Source organism: Oryctolagus cuniculus, chromosome 2, assembly GCF_964237555.1.
Source record: "Oryctolagus cuniculus chromosome 2, mOryCun1.1, whole genome shotgun sequence".
Classification (NCBI taxonomy): Eukaryota; Metazoa; Chordata; class Mammalia; order Lagomorpha; family Leporidae; genus Oryctolagus; species Oryctolagus cuniculus.
Window position 1 is genome coordinate 20,527,512 of NC_091433.1, and position 20,146 is coordinate 20,547,657.

General features: G+C 54.9%; 2 protein-coding genes across 3 annotated transcripts in view; one reads left to right on the top strand and one right to left on the bottom strand.

Annotated features, from left to right (window-relative positions):
* The window catches only part of ANAPC4 (anaphase promoting complex subunit 4), a 43,237-nt gene extending 40,764 nt beyond the window's left edge, over positions 1–2,473 (top strand). For both annotated transcript variants that reach the window (XM_008274744.4, XM_008274749.4), the window contains exons 27-28: positions 390–513; positions 2,151–2,473. In XM_008274744.4, the coding sequence (XP_008272966.1) occupies positions 390–513; positions 2,151–2,378 (352 nt within the window). In that variant the 3' untranslated portion in view covers positions 2,379–2,473. The remainder of the gene's footprint in view (positions 1–389; positions 514–2,150) is intronic.
* Positions 2,474–14,410: 11,937 nt separating this feature from the next.
* Positions 14,411–14,805, bottom strand: LOC138848435 (large ribosomal subunit protein eL42). The gene has a single exon (XM_070068107.1). The coding sequence runs from the start codon at positions 14,775–14,777 to the stop codon at positions 14,457–14,459; it is 321 nt and encodes a 106-aa protein (XP_069924208.1). The 5' UTR covers positions 14,778–14,805; the 3' UTR covers positions 14,411–14,456.
* Between the last annotated feature and the right edge of the window lie 5,341 nt (positions 14,806–20,146).

The window sequence follows — 20,146 nt, forward strand, 5'->3', positions numbered from 1 at the left end:
GGCCTGGAAGAGGGGCTACCGGGACAGAATCCGGCGCCCCGCCCGGGACTAGAACCCGGTGTGCCGGCGCCGCAAGGCAGAGGATTAGCCTACTGAGCCGCGGCGCCGGCCTCGTAACCAATTCTAAGTGATGACTTTGGTTGACAGGTTTTTTGGTACCCAGTTCCCTTAACTGATGTAAAAATGTACCTACTTGCTTTTCCTTGACAGGGAATCAGAAAACCTTACTGAGATGATCTGTCCAACTTTGGAATTGCAGGATTTTTATAGCATGTCCCATCACACTTTCCTGTACAGTGACTGCTAGGATCGTGTTGGGAGTGGGGTGATGGGAGAAGTTGGATCGGGACTTGACCCTGATGGTGACCGGGCTCGGTGTTTCCCCGCAGGCTGGACGAGCAGTGCGGCGTCATCCCCACGCGCACCGTGCATTTCGAGAAGCACTGGCGGTTACTGGAAAGCATGAAAGCACAGTACGTCGCTGGGAATGGTTTCCGGAAAGTGTCCTGCGTGGTGAGTGTCCGCACGTCTTCACCAAGAGCAGCGGCAGGAGGGCCATCGCTCTGACGCGGCACACAGCCCCTTCGGGGGAGACCATGACTCAGCTTTACTGATGTGGGCCGTGTAGCGACCTTGGCTGTTGAGTTCTCCTATTCTGAGAAAGCTCACGGAGAAAGTAGTTAATGCTTCTGGATTTTTAATAAGCTCGTGAAATTCCCGCTGTTGGATGTGGCGATTCCTCTCTACAGAATAAGGCCGATGGTCGGGCTCTGTGGTGCAGTGGTTTGAGCTGGTACTCGGATGCCTGCATCCCGTGTCAAAGGGCCAGTCCCCGACCCGTGCTTCCAATCCAGCTGGTGCCTCCTGGGAGGCAGCAGGTGCTGGCTCAGGGGTTGGGTCGCCGCCACACATGTGGGCGAGCTGGACTGAGCTGTGTCCTGGGCTTTGTCCTGGCCCAGCCCAGGTGTCTGGGAAGTGAGTCAGCAGATGGGAAGTCCATCTCCCTCCCTGTTCCTCTGCCTTTCAAGTAGATAAACACAAACTAACAAGAATGAAGGACACGGGGCTGGCGCCGTGGTGCACTAGGTTACCCCTCCGCCTGCAGTGCCAGCATCCCAGATGGGCGCCGGTTCTAGTCCCAGCTGCTCCTCTTCCGATCCAGCTCTCTGCTGTGGCCTGGGAAGGCAGTAGAAGATGATCCAAGTGCTTGGGCCCCTGCACCTGCATAGGAGACCTGGAAGAAGCCCCTGGCTCCTGGCTGCAGCTCAGCTTGCCTCTGGCCGTTGTGGCCATCTGGGGAGTGAACCAATGGAAGGATGACCTCTCTCTCTGTCTCTCCCTCTCACTGTTGTAACTCTACCTCTCAAATAAACAAATACAATCTTAAAAAAAAAAAAAAAAAAAAAAGAATGCAGGATAGGTACTGGGCTGTCACAGGCTAAGCCACCTCACAACGCTGGCATCCTTGTTGGAGTGCCCGGTCCAGTCCAGGCACCTCTGCCTGCCGTTCCGCTTTCTGCTGCCATGCCTGGAAGGCAGTGGAGGGACTTGTGCCCCTGCACCCGCACGGGAGACCAGGTGGCGTTCCTGGCTCCAGCGTTCATATTAGCAGAGTCTGCATCAGAACTGAGACTTGAACCCAGGCACCCTGCTATGGGATACGTGTGTCCCAAATAGCACCTTTTTTTTTTTTTTTTTTTTTTTTTTTTAACATTTGTCTATTTATTTATTTGAAAGGCAGAGCAACACAGAGAGAGAAATAGAGATCTTCCATCTGCTGGTTCACTTCCCAAGTGGCCAGAACGGCTGGGGCTGGGCTAGGCCGAAGCCAGGAGCCTGGAACTCCATCCTGGTCTCCCACATGGGTGCAGGGGCCCAAGCACCTGGGCCATTTTCTGTTGTTTTCTTAGGTGCGTTAGCAGGCAGCTGGATCGGGAGTGAGCAGCCGGGACTTGATCCAGCCCCCATGTCACATGGGATGCAGCGTTGCGGGTAGCGGCTTTACTTGCTGCACCACTCCGGTCCCCACAAACAGCATCTGAACTGCTGCACCAAATCCCGCCCCTCCAGCTCCAGATCTCTGCTTCCTTACGTGGGAGGCATTTCTGAGCCATTCATTAGAAATTCTTTCTCCGGCCCTTTCCTTTTAGTTAAGCTCGAACCTGCGCCACGTGAGAGTGTTTGAAATGGACATCGATGACGAGTGGGAGCTGGATGAGTCTTCGGACGACGAGGAGGAGGCGGGCAGCAAGCCTGTGAGGATAAAGGAGGAGGTGCTGTCTGAGGCCGAGGCCGAGAGCCAGCAGGCTGGCGCCGCCGCGCTGGCTCCCGACGTCGTCATCAAAGTGGAAGAGCTGGACCCCGAGCTGGACGCGTAGCGGCCCCGCTGCTGGTGTGGGCGGAGGAGCAGGGCTTGGACCACGGTGAATTTTCTTTGTGTAACAAAGAAATAAACAGTATGTACTTTCTCATATTCTCCTGCTCAGTGATACGGGCACTGTGTGCAGACCTAATATTTAAGGAAAGAACTGATTGAAGGGGAAGACAAAGTTTAATCTTTTCTGCCAAAAGATAGCAAAATTTATTCCTCTATCAGGAAATCACATTTTCATAATCATTCACCACTGGAAATGTTGATAGATATGGTATTTTTTTAAAAAGATTTACTAGAGAGGCAGAGAGAGAGAGAGAATCTTCCATTTGCTGGTTCACTCCCCAGATGGCCACGTTGGCTGGAGCTGCGCTGATCCAAAGCCAGAAGCCAGGGGCTTCTGGGTCTCCCATGCAGGAGCAGGGGCCCAAGGGCTTGAGCCATCTTCTGCTTTTCCAGGCCATAGCCGAGAGATGGATCAGAAGTAGAGCAACTGGGACTAGAACTGGCACCCATATGGGATGCTGGCATTGCAAACGACGGCTTTAACCACTACGCCACAGCGCCAGCCCCTGGATATGGTATTTGCAAAACTCAGACATTACTGCTGTTTTCTTGCCTTGCCTTCTAGTTCACTTTGGATCTCTAGAATGTTCTCAAAATCATGTTTTTTTACATAAATGATACTGGTTTACTGTAATACTAAGCCCAACTGCCTTTTATACTACAAATCGCAAAACACTGCTTGACACCCGCATCATTCTCTTTTCTCGTTCTGTTCCTGGTGTTGCATTCAGAGTCCATGGAGTCAGCAGTGTCCAGGTGTGTCCTGTGCTGTGTAGTTACAGTCACGGTAGCTCTCTGGTTAGCTGGGCAGGAACACGAGACATAGGGACCAACTGGACCTAACAGAGCACTGGTGCCGGTGAGCTACCGTCGGCTTCCTAATGCGTGTTCCTGAGGTACAGCAGTTTCCTCAAGTGGCTTTCAAAGAGTGGCCGTTTCTACATATGAATTCTAATACCAGGGCACTGCCGAATGAATGGGTCTTTTAAAGTTTTAAATGTCTCCAGGCAGGCGTATAAACTTCACCCAGGTGAGTGTGTAACCGCAGGGTTGTTATTTAATAGGCTGGCCGTTCACACTTGGATTTCAGGTGCTGTTAAATAAAAATTGCAGGCAGGCGTTGTTAGGACTAGACTGCTGCACTAGGCCCCGACAGACCAAACTGAAAATCAAAATGGAGTCACTCATGCTGACATTCCAGGTGAGCCGAAGCTACCTTGCTGTCCAACCTTCCAAGAAATCAGGAAAGAAAAAGGTAGCAGCCAAAACTCCCCAACTGCACCAGTTTCGATGGGCGTGACTGTGAAGTTCCCCAGCTTCAGTCGTCACAGAAAACAGCTCTGAGTAATCTGATTTTAACCAGTCAGTTATTTTTCTGTCATTCTGTCTCCTGTCCCTGCTCGAAAAAGAGTGTAACTCTGAAATGACCAATCCCCGTTCTGTTTAGCTTCTGCTTTTTTTTTCAGCCTTCCTCTGTCTGCGCAGCCCATCAGAACACTCACTGCCTTTGCCTGATTCTAGAGTCACAAATAAAGCCACCTAAGATCTTGGCGTGGGCCCTTTGTCGTGAATCCTCTCTGAGCACTCCCGCGTGGCTCCATCGTGGACTCTAAGCGGGGGCTGACGGGAAGCCGCGGCAGTGTAAGCTCTGGGCGTGTGCAGCCTCCTGCCAGCAGGCCCTCCACCCAACTTGTGCCTGATCCGTACAACTTTTGTCTTCATGGCATAAGGCAGAAACGTCTTCAGTTTAACTTTTGTGAGCCAAAAGGGTAGACTGTCCGGAGGAGGAACCGTTAGGGAGAAGGGATGGCTGTAGGAATGTGGAGCATTTTGGAAAGAATCCACTGTGCGAATCAGCTACATGACATTTAAATAAGGGATGGATTTTAGGGACAAGTAATTACAGCTTGTTCTTGGAATGAATTACAGTTTCACAGTAAGCAAACAGCTCGTGATTAGTTCATCTGTCCCACATCCATGTGACTTCAACGTAAGATTTATGAAAGATGGATTTGGTAGATATACATTTGCCAAGACTCTGAGACTCAAGTCCTCTGTGGGACCAGGGTGTGGTCCCACCTCTGCAGGTGTACCAGCCATCCCTCCACATTGCGTTAACATTATTAATGGCGAGCATTTCTCACTTTGGGGTGAGAGTGTCTTCATCAATGCTTCCAGTGTATATAGCCAATATTTAGAGACTGCATTATTATCCCAGTGGAAAAGGTTAAGTTCATACTGAATGTGTCAAGTTTTACTAAGATGTAGAGAACAAACACTCTGTGTTTAAACTTTGTGTTTGTCATTGTGCTTTTACATATATAATTTTTTATACTATCAATGCTTTGCCCTTTATATCTAGAACCAATGTGAACCTTGTAGGCTGTCACTTTTACGTGTGTAGCGGCAGATGCTGAATCTGAGTTTGGAGTTCAGTGGGTGGGAGTGAGCGCAGTGGGGAGAGGAAGCTGAGCACCGGGGCTCTGCTCCGCGGGCCGTGGTTCAGTGTGTGAGTGTGTGCGTGTCTCAGGGCCGTGGGCCTGGATGGGGGTGCTGGCAGAGCGTTGTGGCTGGCGCATGGGAGAGCTGGTTCCAGCCTCGTGCTTCTGACTGGCCGCCCTGTGCTGCCCTTGTCCAGGATAAATGGTGTTGAGTTTTTAGAAATCCTTTTTTTTTTTTTTTGCCATGCTTATAACAATAAAATTGTGACAATAGTCTTCCTAATTTTCTGGCTTTGTAGTCTTCTGTTGTTGTGTTTTGATTTCTTTCCAAAATAAAAATCTCACACTGCAGAATGTTCAAACCTTCTCTTAGTCCAGGTCATCTGAGTGTAAGTGTGAGGAATGCTTCCATTGTGTTTTGGGGTCTATTCAAATTAATCTAAATCTGGGCACGTACTTGACGGAGGTGGGAGCCTGGGGGGGACGTGCTCCGTCCTCATTTCCAGAGGATGCTGTAACAGAGAGCATGGCTCGTGGCAAATCCGTATTTTGGACATCGCTTTAAATTGTGACAAATACCCTCACACTATTTGCATTTGCTTGAGTCTACTTTTGACTTCCTATACCATTTTTAGTTCTCTCAGAGCACTGAGAGCTAATATTTAGGATTACACTGTCAAGGTCACAAAAACATTCTAAGAGTAAGGAATGGGTTAGAGCTGAAATGCTCTCTTGTGGGGAAATACGGTTCAGAAACTCCGTTTGTTAAATGGTTAGTTCTAGGGAAGGAACTGTCAATATGGAGGTCAGTGTTTACTTTCCGCTTCTTGTCTGTGAGCAGAGTGGAACTTCAGGGTTTCCCATGAAGCGTGACCTTCCACGTCAGGCGTGACCAGGGCAGTCATTACAAACGCAAATGTGCGGCTTCCACCCCGCGCCTGCTCAGCCAGGGCCCAGCGCTGCGTTTTTATCCAGGTCACCTGATCATGCCTATTGCCTACTAAGGCTAAGAACTATGATTTTCTATGGATGGGTTTTTTTTTTTTTTTTTTAGAAATTAGATGATTTTTTAAATTTTAAGGTCATAAACTGCTCCCTTAGATACACTGCAAATCGACGTATTGTTAAAAAATGACCCAAGGGGCCAGCGCTGTGGCATACCAGGTAAAGCTGCCTCCTGCAGTTCCGGCATCTCATATGGGCGCCGGTTCGAGACCCGGCTGCTCCACTTCCAATCCAGCTCTCTGCTAATGGCCTGGGAGGGCAGTGGAAGATGGCCCAGGCCCTTGGGCCCCTGCACCCGCATGGGAGACCCGGAAGAAACTCCTGGCTCTGCGTTGTAGCTCCGGCTGTTATGGCCAATTGGGGAGTGAACCAGCAGATGCAAGACCGACCTTTCTCTCTGCCTCTCCTTCTCTCTGTGTAACTCTGACTTTCAAATAAGTAAATAAATCTAAAAACAAACAAAAATCCAAATTGGTGGGTCATTACACACGCAAGAAGCTCACTGTGCTATATAGATGACCATGGGCCTAATGGTGCCCCAACGCCTTCCCTCAGCGGCGTGTGGGAATGAATCCCCTGGGGCCACACTGTTGCACTAGCAAGATGACAGCCAGCCGAGTGATGGGCACGCATGGGCCACTCCTCTGTCTCCCCCTCTCCCCCCTCTCCCTCTCTCCCTCTCCCCCTCTCCCCCTCCCCCTCTCTTCCTCTCCCCCTCCCCCTCTCCCCCTCTCCCCCTCTCTTCCTCTCCCCCTCCCCCTCTCCCCCTCTCCCCCTCTCCCCCTCTCTCCCTCTCCTCCTCTCCTACAGATGTCACCTTTCCTCTGGCATGTGCAGTCAGACCAAAGCCAGGGCCCAAGACAGGAGGTGTAACGTGTTGTTAGCTTTGTCCGGGTGATAGGTGGGCCCTACCACGTGACTGTAGACATGCACCTGGAGTTTAGCAGCTTGTTTGGTTTTAACGTAGAACTGTGGGGGGACAAGTGTGTTGTCCGTGTCACCCCAGCCACGCGACAGCGATGGCGACCCTTTCTCTTCGTCTCTGCATGCCTGTTGAGCAGTCTTCATTATTTTAAATCCCACTTGACCTGCCTGATGGGCTTCTTTAATTTAATAGCCACTGGGGTCTCCTGCCACCCAAGCCACTCTTTCTAAGTCTCTTGGAAGGCACCTCTTTCTTCCCAAATGGCCTGGGCCAGGCTGAAGCCAGGAGCCAGGAACTCCCCATCTGGGTCTCCCACATGGGTGCCAGGGACCCAAGCATCTGGGCCGTTGTCCACTGCTTTTCCAGGTGCATTAGCAAGGAGCTGGATTGGAAGCAGCCAGGACTCCCAGCAGGTGTTCATTCTGATAGCGGATGCTGGTGGCTTAACCCCCTGCAGCACAATGCCCACCCCTGGAGCTCAGGAGAAGAGCTATGTTAATGCATAGTTATCCACCAACGGAAGTGATTCACAGACGCGGTGGGGGGAAACTGGCCATTCAAGAGAACAGGGGAAATAGGCAGACTGAAGTCTTTGTCTCAAGGCAAACAGGCTTAAGACCCAGTAACAATGGAGGGGCGGCCTCAGGGGAGGGGCCTGCAGGCCCTGCCATCCCAAGAGGAGTGTGTGCGACAGGTGCTGGCGGGCGCCGGAGCCGGGGGTGAGTGCAATTTTCCTTATGAAATGTATGTTTGGACCTCCGTGGGCAGCGAGGAGAGGTGCCCACTGGCCACCTGGGCACAGGAACACGAGCTTGGTAGGGAGGCTTTAGCCTGGAGGGGTCTGGTGTGAACCAAGGGTGCACCTAAGGGGTCATTTGCCCTGGCTGCTCAGGTGTGGCCTGGATTCCGTGGCACGGTGGGTTCGATTGGGGTTAGGGTCTTCTTCAAACTATTCCAAGGCCAAGACTGGCAAGGGGGAGGGGGAGGGTAGTAAGCAGGGACAAGGTCATCGGCTGAGAAGGGGGAAGAACTCCGGGGATTCAGCATCATGGGGTGTCTGGGAGGCTGCAGAGGAGCCTGCCTTGGACACCCCAGGCTATAAGGGACCCAGGGCGCAGAATACAGCCTGAGGCTGGCGCTTCTTTTTCAGTGAGATTAGATCAAAGGCTGGGGGGGGGGGGAGCTCGGTGCTCACTTGACTGTGAATCTGCAGCCAGCAGCCTCCCCTGAGGGCTAACAGTGCGTGCTTAGCAAGACCTAGGGCCCGCCCAGGACAGCCTGTGCATAAGTGAGACTGTGTATGATGAGCCTCCGTCCATACTTGGAGAAACTGAGGCACGGGCAGGGGAGCGTTTCCTGACTTGTCCACAGGAATCCCACAGGCAAGGGGGTGGCACTCAGCCTGCCAGTGCAGCTGCAGGAGCTCATGGTTTTACCCATGCCCTGGGCTCTCCCTCCAGGCCCCCAGCTGTGGTTCCTGCCTGCCAGGATCCATGTGGGGTCCTGAGCAGGACCACCCACAGCGTCTGCACGGTGCAGGTGAGGCTGGCGGCCATCTGCATGGTTCACTCAGCTCCTCCACTGACGCAGAGGGAGCAGAGGCCGTGAGAGACAGGCGTGCCTGCTCCTCCCCCTGCAGATGCGCGGATTAGGGGACTGGACCAGACCCCACGCCTGTGTCCTGCAAAGCCAGCGTTACTTAAGCTCCTTGGTCTGCTGGGGACATGGCCTGTGTTTGCAGCCCACACACTCCCCCTCCCCACCCAGAGATACAGCTCTGCTCCTGGGGGCACTGGGGTGTGGGCTCTGAGTGCGCCCCAGCCTGGGGGCTGGGAGGTGGTGAGCCCGAGGCAGGGAAGAGAGAATACACAGGAAAAGGAGAGGGCAGGTGTGCGGCATGCGAGGTCCTGGGCCCCCAGAGCAGGGCTGTGGACTCCGAGCAAGACCAGGAAGCAAGCACGCGTCTCGTCCCCTAACTGCGAGGGGCTAGGGGTGTCCGTTTCATGTCCTGTGTTTTAACACTGCGGAGAGCATCACTGGGCCACGATGCTGCCTGCCCCTCCCGATTGTGAAAGGGGCCGGGGCGTGGGGTGGGAGGGGGTGAGCGGACGAGACAGTCTGAGGATGGCGCAGGACGGGGAGTGGTGTAGCGTCCACTTGCGACGTGGCGACTGAGGCAGCGGCTTGCCAGTGGACTCAGCGGTCCTCAGCTCCCTGGCTCAGTGCTTGCCACCCTGCGACGGCCCGTGGTCTTGAGTTCGTTGCCCGTCGCCGTCATTTATAACTAGTCTTGCTGTGGCCCAGGCAACAGGCAGGGTGCACAGAGGCCTGGTCCCGCTGTTTCCAGAAGCCTGAGGGGGGGGGGGGGAGATGATGGTGTGCTCCCCGAGGGTGCTTGATCTCCGCGGTGTCACTGGACAGGGAAGACGGCCGAGCCTTGTGGTGGCAGCAGAACAGAGAGGATGCTTCTGCTCTGGTGGTCAAGTGCAAGACCGCGTCCACCCAGCTCCGAAGACTGGCTGTCCCTTGTCACAGTGTCCACAGCGTCCACATCAAAGCTTTCCTCACTCCCCTGGCCCCTTCCCGGTCCTCGGCTGGTGTCTGTGCCTCAGGGCAGTTCTCAGGATTACCCACGTGGTCACTGAGCACTGACCGTGGGCGAGGTCCTAGGCTAGAAGCACTGTGGGCATCCACTTGTTCAGCCGACCCTGCCCCACCACCCACCCACGAGGAAGACAGCATTATTAGCCCCTTTGTGCAGAGCTAAGGAAGCCCAAGACCCAAGTTCTCGGTCATGGGCTGTGCTTCTCTGACATCCGCCACCTGCTCTCTTACGGGTGATGCACACTTTCCTTATGCCTCGGGGCTCCTGGAGTGGAGGGCAGGGCCACCAGTCAGTGCCCTGGGGCCCGTGTCCTGCTTGGCAGCTGCAGCGCCCCCTGGTGGCTGGGAAGTCTATCTTTAGCCCCCAGCTGGCTACTGCCAAAGGCTCCCCAGCCCCCGGGACCAGGGCAGCAGAGCTTGGAAGGCAGGAGGTGGCTGCTCCCCACAGCTGCGGCCACGTGAGTCCCCGAGGATGCTTTGTGGGGAGGCTGGCGGCAGGTGTAGAAGCGGGGAAGTTGAAGGATGCTTCAATGCAGGAGGCCTGGCACGGCATGAGCTTTCTGGCTAACTCTGGAGCTGCCCGGGCAGGGCTCCACCAGTCCCAGTGGTGTGGGTCTGGGCTTGGAGCCAGGAAGGCACACAGCCCAAAGATCTAGGGGTTTCCTGAGGCCTGGCCGGAGTTGCAAGGCTGGGGGTGGCAGGAAGCCCTGCAGAGGGCAGCAGCCGGCTTGGCTTGTCTGCGCAGTCACACTGGGGGCTCCTGCTTGGTCTCAACGCTCTTTGGAAATCAGCGAAGACCCAGGAGATGCGAACAGGCCCAGGCTGTGCCTTTGGAGCTGCTCCAGCCAGGGTCAGCCCCCAGCACTTGCACTGGGTGCAGGCTCAGAGGCATTCGGGGAGCCAGGAAGCTGCAGGGTAGAATCTGGGAAAGCTCCACACCTGGGCCCTGGTTGGAGGACTGGGGGTGGGGGTGGGGGTGGGATTGATCGGCCGGGGGGGGGGGGGGGGGCAGCGGGTGGGCTGAGCGGAAGCAGGGCACCCTGCAGGATTGGTGAGTGATGTGTGTTGGCTTTCTCTGGTTGGTCTTCAGTTGGAAGCAGGGACAAAAGTTAGGGAAGCTGTTGGTTATTGATCAACTGCTGGACATTGGGGACCCGATTGCTCCGCTAGTCATTGCTTAGCCGCCTGGGTTGTGACGGCGTGGCAGGAATGGTTCGCAGTGGGCTGGCGTCCTGGGCTGTGGCCGTGTGTTGGGGCTGCTCTCCTGGGCAGGTCGTGGGCCAGACTTATGGTTTGGTATTCGACCCGGCCACTGTCCGTGTGTGTACCCTGTCTATCACTCTGTCTTGAAATTCTTCCCAGGGAGCTCTGTGTTTTCGTTTGACAATGGGCCCTGCAGATAACCTGGCCATTCTGGGGCTGGTGACCAAGGACGCTCCATGGTTTTCCATCGGCAGCCCAACCTCCCTGCAAGTGTCAAACTTTTACCCAGAGTGGGAGAGTGTTTGTCACCCTTCCCCCCACGAGGGCCCGCCAGGTGCACCCAGGTTCCGAATCCCGCGTGGATGTCCCCAGAGACCTGGTTGCTGTGCTGTCTCTGCAGCCTGGCAGTTCCCGACCACCCAGCCAGGGGGCCTGGTCACCTCCGCAGCGCTGCACCCCTCCCCCCACCACCTGTGGCGGCCTCCTAGGAGGAAGCTGGGATTGCAAGCTTATTGCATCCCATCTCACATGGGGCGCCAGCAGCTCCAGTGGCGTCTCACATGCTGGGCCAAATGCCTACCCCCCTGTTTTCATTGTCTTTAAAAAATGTTTTTGTTTTCATTTTATTTGAAAGGCAGAGAAATGGAGACAGAGACTGAGAGAGGGCTTCCATCTGACGGACCCCTCCCCAACTGCCCAGAGGTGGGCCAGGCCCGGCAGGGAGCCCAGAGTGCCACTCGGGACTCCCGTGGGGGTGGCAGGGACTCAAGCACTCGAGCCATCAGCTGCCTCCCAGGAGGGGCACTGGCGGGCGGCGGGACCGGAAGCGGAGCCGCTGGGACTTGAACCAGGCACCCGAGCGGCCACCTCAGCTGCCGCTCCCCTTGCTTCTGATTGCTCTTTTCCTCTCCCACACCCTCCCTCCTCCTGGAGGTCTGGGAGATCTCGTTGTCTGTGGTTCCAATATCCTTTCTAAGATGAAATTCCTGTGATTAAATGTGGTTGGCGTGTGTGTTGGGGTCTGGGTGTGGGTGTGTCTGTGTGTGGGGGTGGATGTGGGTGTGTGGGTGTGTGTGAGTATGAAAGTATGTGTGTGTGTGTGTGAGGGGTGGGTGTGGGTGGGGGTGTGTGTGTGTGTGAGTGTGTGTGAGTGTGTGTACGTGTGGGTGGGGGTGTGTGTGTTTCCCTGTATTATTGGCTCCCTCTAGGTTGCTTTTATTCTGCTGTTCTGTTTCGCTTCTCGGGTCTGGAATCTCCTCCAGGTGTCTGATGACCACTGCCTGCTTGTTTCTGAGAGGGAAGCAAGCTGTCTCCCATGGAAACTCCTGTGCCTGCCAGGGGACCTGCTGTCTCAGGGTCCTGAGTTAGAACCCGGCCAGCCATTCGCGAGGGAAGCATTTCTCAGTTGCTGTCGCTGTGTAACCAAGCACTCCCACGTCCGGTGGGTCAAAGCCACAGCTAGTTATCGTGTGTCTTTGGTTTGCATGGCTGTGACCCGTGACCTGGCTGGGGCGTGGCTGATTTCCACTGGACTCAGTCGGTGGGCTGGCTGGCTTAGCGTGGCTGTGGCTGGCGTAACTTGGCTCTGCTCCATTTGGCTTTGTGGATTTATGTCTTCAAGAAAAAACAAATCCACTCATTGTCATGTTCATGGGATCTAGTACACCGTACTCGTCGTTATTAACAAAGGACTCCTGGTATATTTTTATTCTTATCACGATCAGCAGGGAGGAACTGGCTGGTGAGAAAAATTGAAAGTGCAAGAAATTTTCAGGGATGGAAAGTATGGGAGGAGAACGGTGGTGGTGGTGGGGGGGGGTAGACAGGGGCCAGACTGTGCCGAGCTTGGCAGGCTGGGTGAGGATTGTGGCTTTTCTTCCAAGAGTGCTCACAGTGGGGACGGAGGCAGGATTTGGGCACCATGGACTGAAGGGGCCTTTGCTATATCCAGCTGTGGGTGGTTGCTGTCCGGGGGACAAGTGCTCCTGGTCCCTGTCCCACACCCGGGAAGTCGGATCGCGGTGGGATATAAACAGGTGATGAGGCCAGTTCACAGGTCAAGGACAGAGAGAGGTCCGGGCTGTTGTAGAACCTGGCCATGGGCCTCCAAAGGGAGACCACTGAGGGAGGGGCGGCCCTGAGAGGTGAGCCAAGGGGGAGAAGCTGGGGGGGAGGGGCTGGGAGTACGGCTGTGGGTGCAGCCAACCTGAGTGTTGGCAAGAGAAGAGTTGGGGCACCCCGTGAGCGCCCCTCAGAGGAGGTCTGATGATTCCCTGGGATGCCCGTTTCTGCCTCTGGTCTTCATTGCCATTCTCTCGGGGGACTGTCGGGGTCGCACTCCCAGGAAGGCAGGCTCGCTCGTGCCGTGAGGACTCTGTGGCTTCTCTGGTGTGCAGCTACTGCAGGCCGCCGGTTGGCTGACAGCCACAGTGCCAGGCCCTTTAGGAGCGAGTCTCCACTATGGCACAGCTGGGTAAACTGAGGCTCGGCAACCTGAACTGCTGATAGGAGCTCTGCAGGACTCGCTCAACAGCCCCCAGTGTGGGTGTGCTGCTTTCCTTTCTAACCCCGCTCAGCCGTCTCACTCCCACCAGCAGCCAGCGTGCCCGGGGAATGGCAGGCGCTTGCCTTCCATGCCACACTTTGACTCCTTGCAGGTGTGTTGCAGAGCTAAGGAGCCCCAAAGGCTCCAGGCAGGACCCATGGGCTCTTCCTCTCACCCTGCCCGTCCACTGCCTTCTCCAGCCACAGCCAGAGTCGCCTGGTCTGCCCCTCCCCTCCAGAGAAGCTGGGGAAAACGATTGTTCTGGCAATCTGGCCGCCGGGATCCACACACTCGGCAGCTCAGCGGAGTGAGCCTGAGCTCCCGGCTGGGAAGTCGAGTCGACCGAATGGCGTGGATTGGCGCAAAGCTTTCCACGGGGCTCCCGAGCTTAGAGAGAGCGCTCAGATAGGCCAGCGGCCGCCGCTCCCACTCTGGGCAGGTGACGCTGCTGAGAAGCGCGGCGCGAGACCGCCAGGGCCACCCTGCACCTTGCCGTGCGCTGTGGCCTTGACCAAGGTACTCCGCTTCTCCTGTCTGTAGCTTGAGCAGCGCACGACGGCGTTCGGGAGGAGTACGTGGGACAGCGTGTCCCAGCGCGGCTCCGGGAAGGCTGTTACCCTTGCTGGGCCATTTGAAGTCCTAGCTCCCATCACGTTTCTAGCGGAGCCCGCTTCCCGTGCGCATCAGTGCCTACAGCACCCCACACATCACAGCCTATAGCACGACTCAACCTGTGTGAGTCGGCCCCTCCGGGCCCGGGTCACATATCCGGTCACGGACTTCGAGTGGCTTTTCACTTTATTCTGAGTCTCTCCGAGTGCACCTCTCGCCTTGTATATGTTTATAAAAATGACAACATACAGCACCTCCTTTCTGCTTCTCTGCACTTCATTTTAGCCATAAAACCTCTCCCTTTCCAGGTCTACTTCCATTAAATGGAGGCGCTCACGATTTGCCATCAGACCACTCAGCTTTAATTCCCAGGACTGTATTTAACTAGCTGTGTGATTTTGAGTGAGTCCATTAAATTTTTTTCTTTTTACTTTATGAGAGAGAGAGAGAGAGAGAAGGAGAGAGAGAGAGGACTCCATTGACTGACTCACTCCACAAATCCATGAACCAACAAACTATAGACCTTAAGTTATCAGACCAATGTAAATTCTTTTTTTTTTTTTTTTTTTTTCCAAGAGGAGTTTTATTGATGGCTTTGGTTCATTCCCTTCCAAAAGACCAAATGAAGTGAACAGTGGTAACCTTTAGATTTTATTGTCTTCATAACAAAACAGAAGACGAAGATTAGAACTGGATCACTTGCCCCTTTCTCTTCTTATCTCCTCCCAATTCAAAGTGTTTACATCTCTTAATAGCCAACATTCTCTTGGATCTGCAGTTGGGCTCCACACACTCAAGCCTCAGCACAATCTTCTTTGTAGTTTTAGCCTTTTTTCGGAAAATCGGCTTAGTCTGTCCCCCATAGCCACTCTGCTTCCTATCATAACGCCGCTTTCCCTGGGCATAGAGAGAGTCTTTGCCCTTCTTATACTGTGTCACCTTGTGGGGCTGGTGCTTGCCACACTTCTTACAGAAGGTCCGGCGGGTTTTCGGAACGTTCACCATGTTGCCGGAACGCTATCGGCTCGGAAAGAAAATGTAAATTCTTATTTATATTAAAGTTTGCACTTGTTCTAGTTGGTCACGAATGGCTATGGGAGGAGACCTTAGTAAAGTGTAGCAATAGGGAGTTAGATGTTGCTCCCCCCCTTCGTGGAGGAACGACACAGGACCCTGCACTGTTCTTTCGTCTGCTCGGCCCTCCCCGGGTTTGCTGCTGGTCCTTCCCGGGTTGGCTACCGACCCTTCCACCTCCGTGGAAGGGCGGTTCCCCCTGCCACATTCCCCACTTCCGCGGGGGAGCGGCACACCGCCGGCCGGCTCTCTCGGGGGCTACACAGGTGTTCCTCTTAGATGTTCCCCTTAGATGTTCCTGGTGCATGCTGTCTCTCTCCTCCTTTATAGTCCTTCCACCAATCCCAACTCTGCCACCCACACGCCGAGTACGCTGCTCTCCTCCAATCAGGAGCAAGTCCTACAGTTTATTGGTTGAACTGGAGGCAGCTGCGTAGAAGCTGTTACTCCCTTCTCAGCGCCATATTGTGGGAGAGCAGATGCATAGAATAAGCCTTAATTCCAGTAACTCAGTCCAGTCCGGGTTGCTCCCCACATTAGAAGGCAGGGAAAATAAGAAAGGAGGTGAGAGTGAGAAAAACTGCACTGCAGAAAGTGGCCAAGCTCCCATGCCTGGCTGGCCGCAAAAGCAGACCAAGCAGCTGCAATGCAGAGATCCATCCGACCACTAGAGGGAGACATACATTGATCTGCTCAGTCCGCAGCGCCCTTCAGGGTGTTTGCAGTTTTAATTTACCATCTAGGGTCTGGCATTTGTGTCTCTTTCTTTTTCTTTTTATTTTTTTTATTTGACAGGTAGAGTTATAGACAGTGAAAGAGAGAGAGAGAGAGAGAAAGGTTTTCCTTCTGTTGGTTCACCCCCCAAATGGCCACTACTGCCGGCGCTGTGCTGATCCGAAGCCAGGAGCCAGGTGCTTCCTCCTGGTCTCCCATGCGGGTGCAGGGCCTAAGCACTTGGGCCATCCTCCACTGCCTTCCCGGGCCACAGCAGAGAGCTGGCCTGGAAGAGGAGCAACCGGGACAGAACCGGCGCCCCAATCGGGACTAGAACCCTGTGTGCCAGCGCTGCAGGTGGAGGATTAGCCTAGTGAGCCACAGCGCTGGTCCTTTTATTTTTATTTTTTAAGATTTATTTATTTATTTGAAAGAACTCCATCCTCTTCTTTCAGGTGGGTGCAGGGGCCCAAGCACTAGGCTATCTTGTGCTTTCCCAGGCCATTAGTAGGGTATTAGGAACAGGAGCAGCTGGGACTCGAACCAGTGCCCATAGGGGATGCTGGCGTTGCAGGTGCCACAGTGCCGGCCCCTGTTTCTTGCTTTTTAAAAATCACCTTTCTCAGCTTCCCTGCCACCACCATCGTCTTCACCTTAATCATAGTCTCTGTCCAGGCCTCATTGGTCTTTTCTCTCTTTGCCTTCTTTTAGGAGTAAAAACACTGGGTTCAAAATCACGCGTTATAACTAGAACGGAACTTTCTAGAGCTCCCAAGCCTGTCTGTCGATCAGAGCAGCTTCTCTGAGTTGGTGACGGGCGTGCGAGGGCAGCCGTCACGCCAGGAGCTGGCAGGTTCATTGCTGTCCACCAGGGGGACAGCGCGCGCTGGTGCTGAGCCCCCGGGAGCTCCCCTTGTTTGGTTGTTTCAGTGGGAGACTCGCAGGCCACGGGGGAAGATCCGGCTTGAGAGAGAAGCTATTTTTGGAGTTTCTGATAAAGCCAAACCCACAAGCCTTAAACCCATGAGCTTTAAACTCCAACAAACTCATTTTGCTGATATTAATGTTGCCAGCTTTTCTGGGGGAAAAAAAAAACAGCCTAGGAGGCATGAAATGATAAGAGGGCCGCGTCCCCACAGTTCTGCTCCATTCCAGGAGCAGGGAGGGCAGAGGGTGTCCTGCCCTCCTCAGAGAGCCACAGCATCAGCTTGGGGCCAGCTGAGCCGCCTCCGCCTCCTCTCCCGGGGGGCAGTGGTCCCTTCCCGCCTCTGCCCAGCACCCAGGTGGCTGGCAGGGGCCGGGGACCTGGGCCACAACCACCTGCCTGGCAGCATCTGGAGCAGTCAGGTGAGCCTTGGGAGATTTAGGAATGTCACTTTTCTTCATACACGATCAGGTACTGCTAAAGATCACTCGTATATTATATATACATGTATATTTATGTTATACATATACATATTTTGGCTTGTGGGATTTTATGCATTATATATATATATATTTTGGCTTGTGGGATTTTTTTGTTTTTAAAATTTATCTATTTATTTGAGAGGCAGAGTTACAGACAGAGAGAGAGACAGAGAGAGGTCTTCCATCTGCAGGTTCACTCCCCAAATGGCCAACATGGCCAGAGATGGGCCAGGCCAAAGCCAGGAGCTTCCTACAGGTCTCCCACATGGGTGCAGGGGCCCAAGCACTTGAGTTGTCCTCCACTTCTTTCCCAGGCCATTAGCAGGGAGGTGGATGGGAAGTGGAGCAGCCGGGTCTTGAACCCATGCTCATATGGGAGGCTGGTGTCGTAGGCAGCAGCTTTACCTGCTACTCCACAAGGTCAGCCCATAGATAATGTGTTAACTTCAGGGGTAATACTCAGAGAAAGACAACTCAGGAGATTTTACTGGTTCCCGCGGACTCGGTGCACTGTTCAGCCAATATTCCCTGGGCAGGTCCTTTGTGCCAGCCCTGGCATTGGCTCCTACAGATGCAAGGCAGTGGAGCTCCTGGCCTTGGCCTTGAGACAAGTGAGGACACGGATGGATGAGTGCCTGGGTGAGAGAAGACAGGCAGGGCCAAGGCGGGGCCAAGACTAGCAGTGTGCCCAGGGGAGCTGGGAGGGCTTCGTGGGGAGGTGGAGCTGCCGCCGAATCCGGGAGTAGGACTAAATCTTCCCAGGACAGCCAAGGCATGACGAGAGCACCTGCGAAGGCTTGGGGTGATGAGGATTGGGTCGCCGCGCCCACCTGCAAGTTGAGTGTGGGTGGATTGTTCTTGGGAAGAGGGGAGAGAGACAGGAGACCTGGCGGGAGGAGGGGGCAGAGGTCGGATCACGGAGACACTGTGTGCCACACTAAGCAGTCAGGGTGTTGTCTATTCACTCAGCAGACACACAGGGAGTGCTGCCTCCATGCTGTCCTCACTGTGGCCACTGATGGACACTCAGTCCCTGCCCCTGGGCTCTTACATCCCGATGGCAGTGAGAGCAGGACAGGAAGAAGTAGGGAGAGGGGTCGGGGAGCAAGCCGCAGCCAGAGGATGGCACTGCTTCCAAAGAAAGGCGCCCCAGGTTCAAGGCCAGGGAGGCCAGCACGTGGCTGCATGAGGTTGGGCAGGCGCTCGCCGAGGTGGTCCAGTGATGGTGACGTTGTGGGAGCCACTTACTCCTGATGGAGGTGCTGGCGTGTGCAGGGGAGCAGGGGGTGGGGGACCGGGAGGGGAGGGAAGGGGAGGTGTCTCCTCCACCTGCTGAGACTCTGGGCGTGGGGCCGGCAGCCTGTGGTGGAACCCGCCCTGGCGAGAAAGCCTCCGCCCCCACAGGGTGGTGAGAAGTCTGGAGAATTCGGGCGAGACTGGACTGCACCTGACTTCTCCCTTCGGAAGCCGGTGGGGCTGAGCCCCTCCCCGGAGGGCAGGGCGGGGTGTGTTAATTAGCAAGAGGGGATGAGGGTGCCCTGAGGGCAGCGTGCCTGGGGCTGGTGGAAGAGGCTGAGTGTGGCTGAGTGTTGGATGCCTGGTTGCCTCACCCACCCGCCCTCCTCCATCCTTGTGGTCACCCTGCCGCAGAAGAGGAGAGAGACTGGCATTTGCTTAAAAGAGAACCCCAACAGGCACAACACTGTGTATAATGCACGCCACTGAATCCTCTTAAAAATGGTTAAAATGACAAATGTTATGTATATAGCCAGGTATGACCCGGGGCTGGTGGCGAAACCTCACCTGAGCTGAGACGATGACTGGTGCCGTGTGCAGCCACTGAGTGTGGACTTGCGTGTCCCTCGTTGTAGAAATGCCAGCGCATTTAGCTGGGCCTCGCAGACAAGGCTGGGTCTGCATTGCGCAAAGTCTCTCACCTGCAGGCACTCAAGGGATGGGGACCCAGTGAGTGTCCGACGCTGGGCTCAGGACACACATGGGCACTGCTCTCAGCCCAGCTTCCTGTCTGTGCTCCCAGGAATGCCATGGGAAGTTACGGGGTGCTCACCCTGTTTTTGGAAGGAGGCAGAGAGGGCTTGCCTCTGTGTGTGTGTGCGTGTGTGTGTGTGTGTATGTGAGAGAGAGAGAGAGAGAGAGAGAGAGAGAGTTTGTGTGTGTGTGTGTGTGTGCGGGTGGGTGGGTGGGTGGGTGAGGGCTGTCGTGGGCAGGGGTGGCTCTGCAGAGGAAGAATGAAAGATGATGTTGGTTTTTCTTGTCAAGATCCAAGGCCAAGCTGCTTCGATGTTTTCGTCCATGCCCGTTGGGTGTGGATTTCGGGAAATCACGCCCCCACCAAGTGGGTCTGGAAACCCCGGAGGCTGGTTTTCCGATGTTGGCTGGGGCTGCCGAGCATGGGCTGGTGACAATTCCCGGGGTGGGGGGGCTTGCTTCTGGGCAGGTGTCCCGGGCTTCCCGGTACCAGGGACCGAGGACAGTCACGTGCGAGGAGAAGGCTGTTTCCTCTGGTCCTTGTCCAGTACTCGAAGCCACTCCAGCGATTAAGTAGTGGGGTGGCAAGTGCTCTGGGGCGGGCCCTGCATCGGGCGATTCTTCTTCTTTTTTTTAAAGATAAATCATTCAAGTTTACCTTAGTATCCAGCCCATGAAAGAGGCCAGTTCTCCCAGATACTCAGTCCAGTATTGATTTTATTTTAAAGATTTATTTATTACTTATTTGAAAGGCAGAGTTACAGACGAAGAGAGGGAGAATCTTCCATCCTGTGGTTCACTCCCCAAATGGTCCCAATAGTGAAGGCTAGGCCAGGCCAAAGCCAGAAGCCAGGAGCTTCCTCCAGGTCTCCCACGTGGATGCAGGGGCCCAAGCACTTGGGCCATCCTCTGCTGCTTTCCCAGGCCATAAGCAGAGAGCTGGATCAGAAGTGGAACAGCCGGGACTCGAACCAGTGCCTACATGGGATGCTGGCACCGCAGGTGGCAGCTTTACCCTCTATGCCACAGTGCTGTAGAATCTCCCTCGGGAGATTCTTGAACATGAGCAGGGGCCCTGCGGAGCTGGAGGGGGCTCTCCAAGGCTCCCAGGAAGGGGCTGAGAACCAAGAATGTCTCTGGTAGAGTTGCCAGGCAGGGCTGAGCGTGCTGTGGGCTGGACAGGTGCGGTG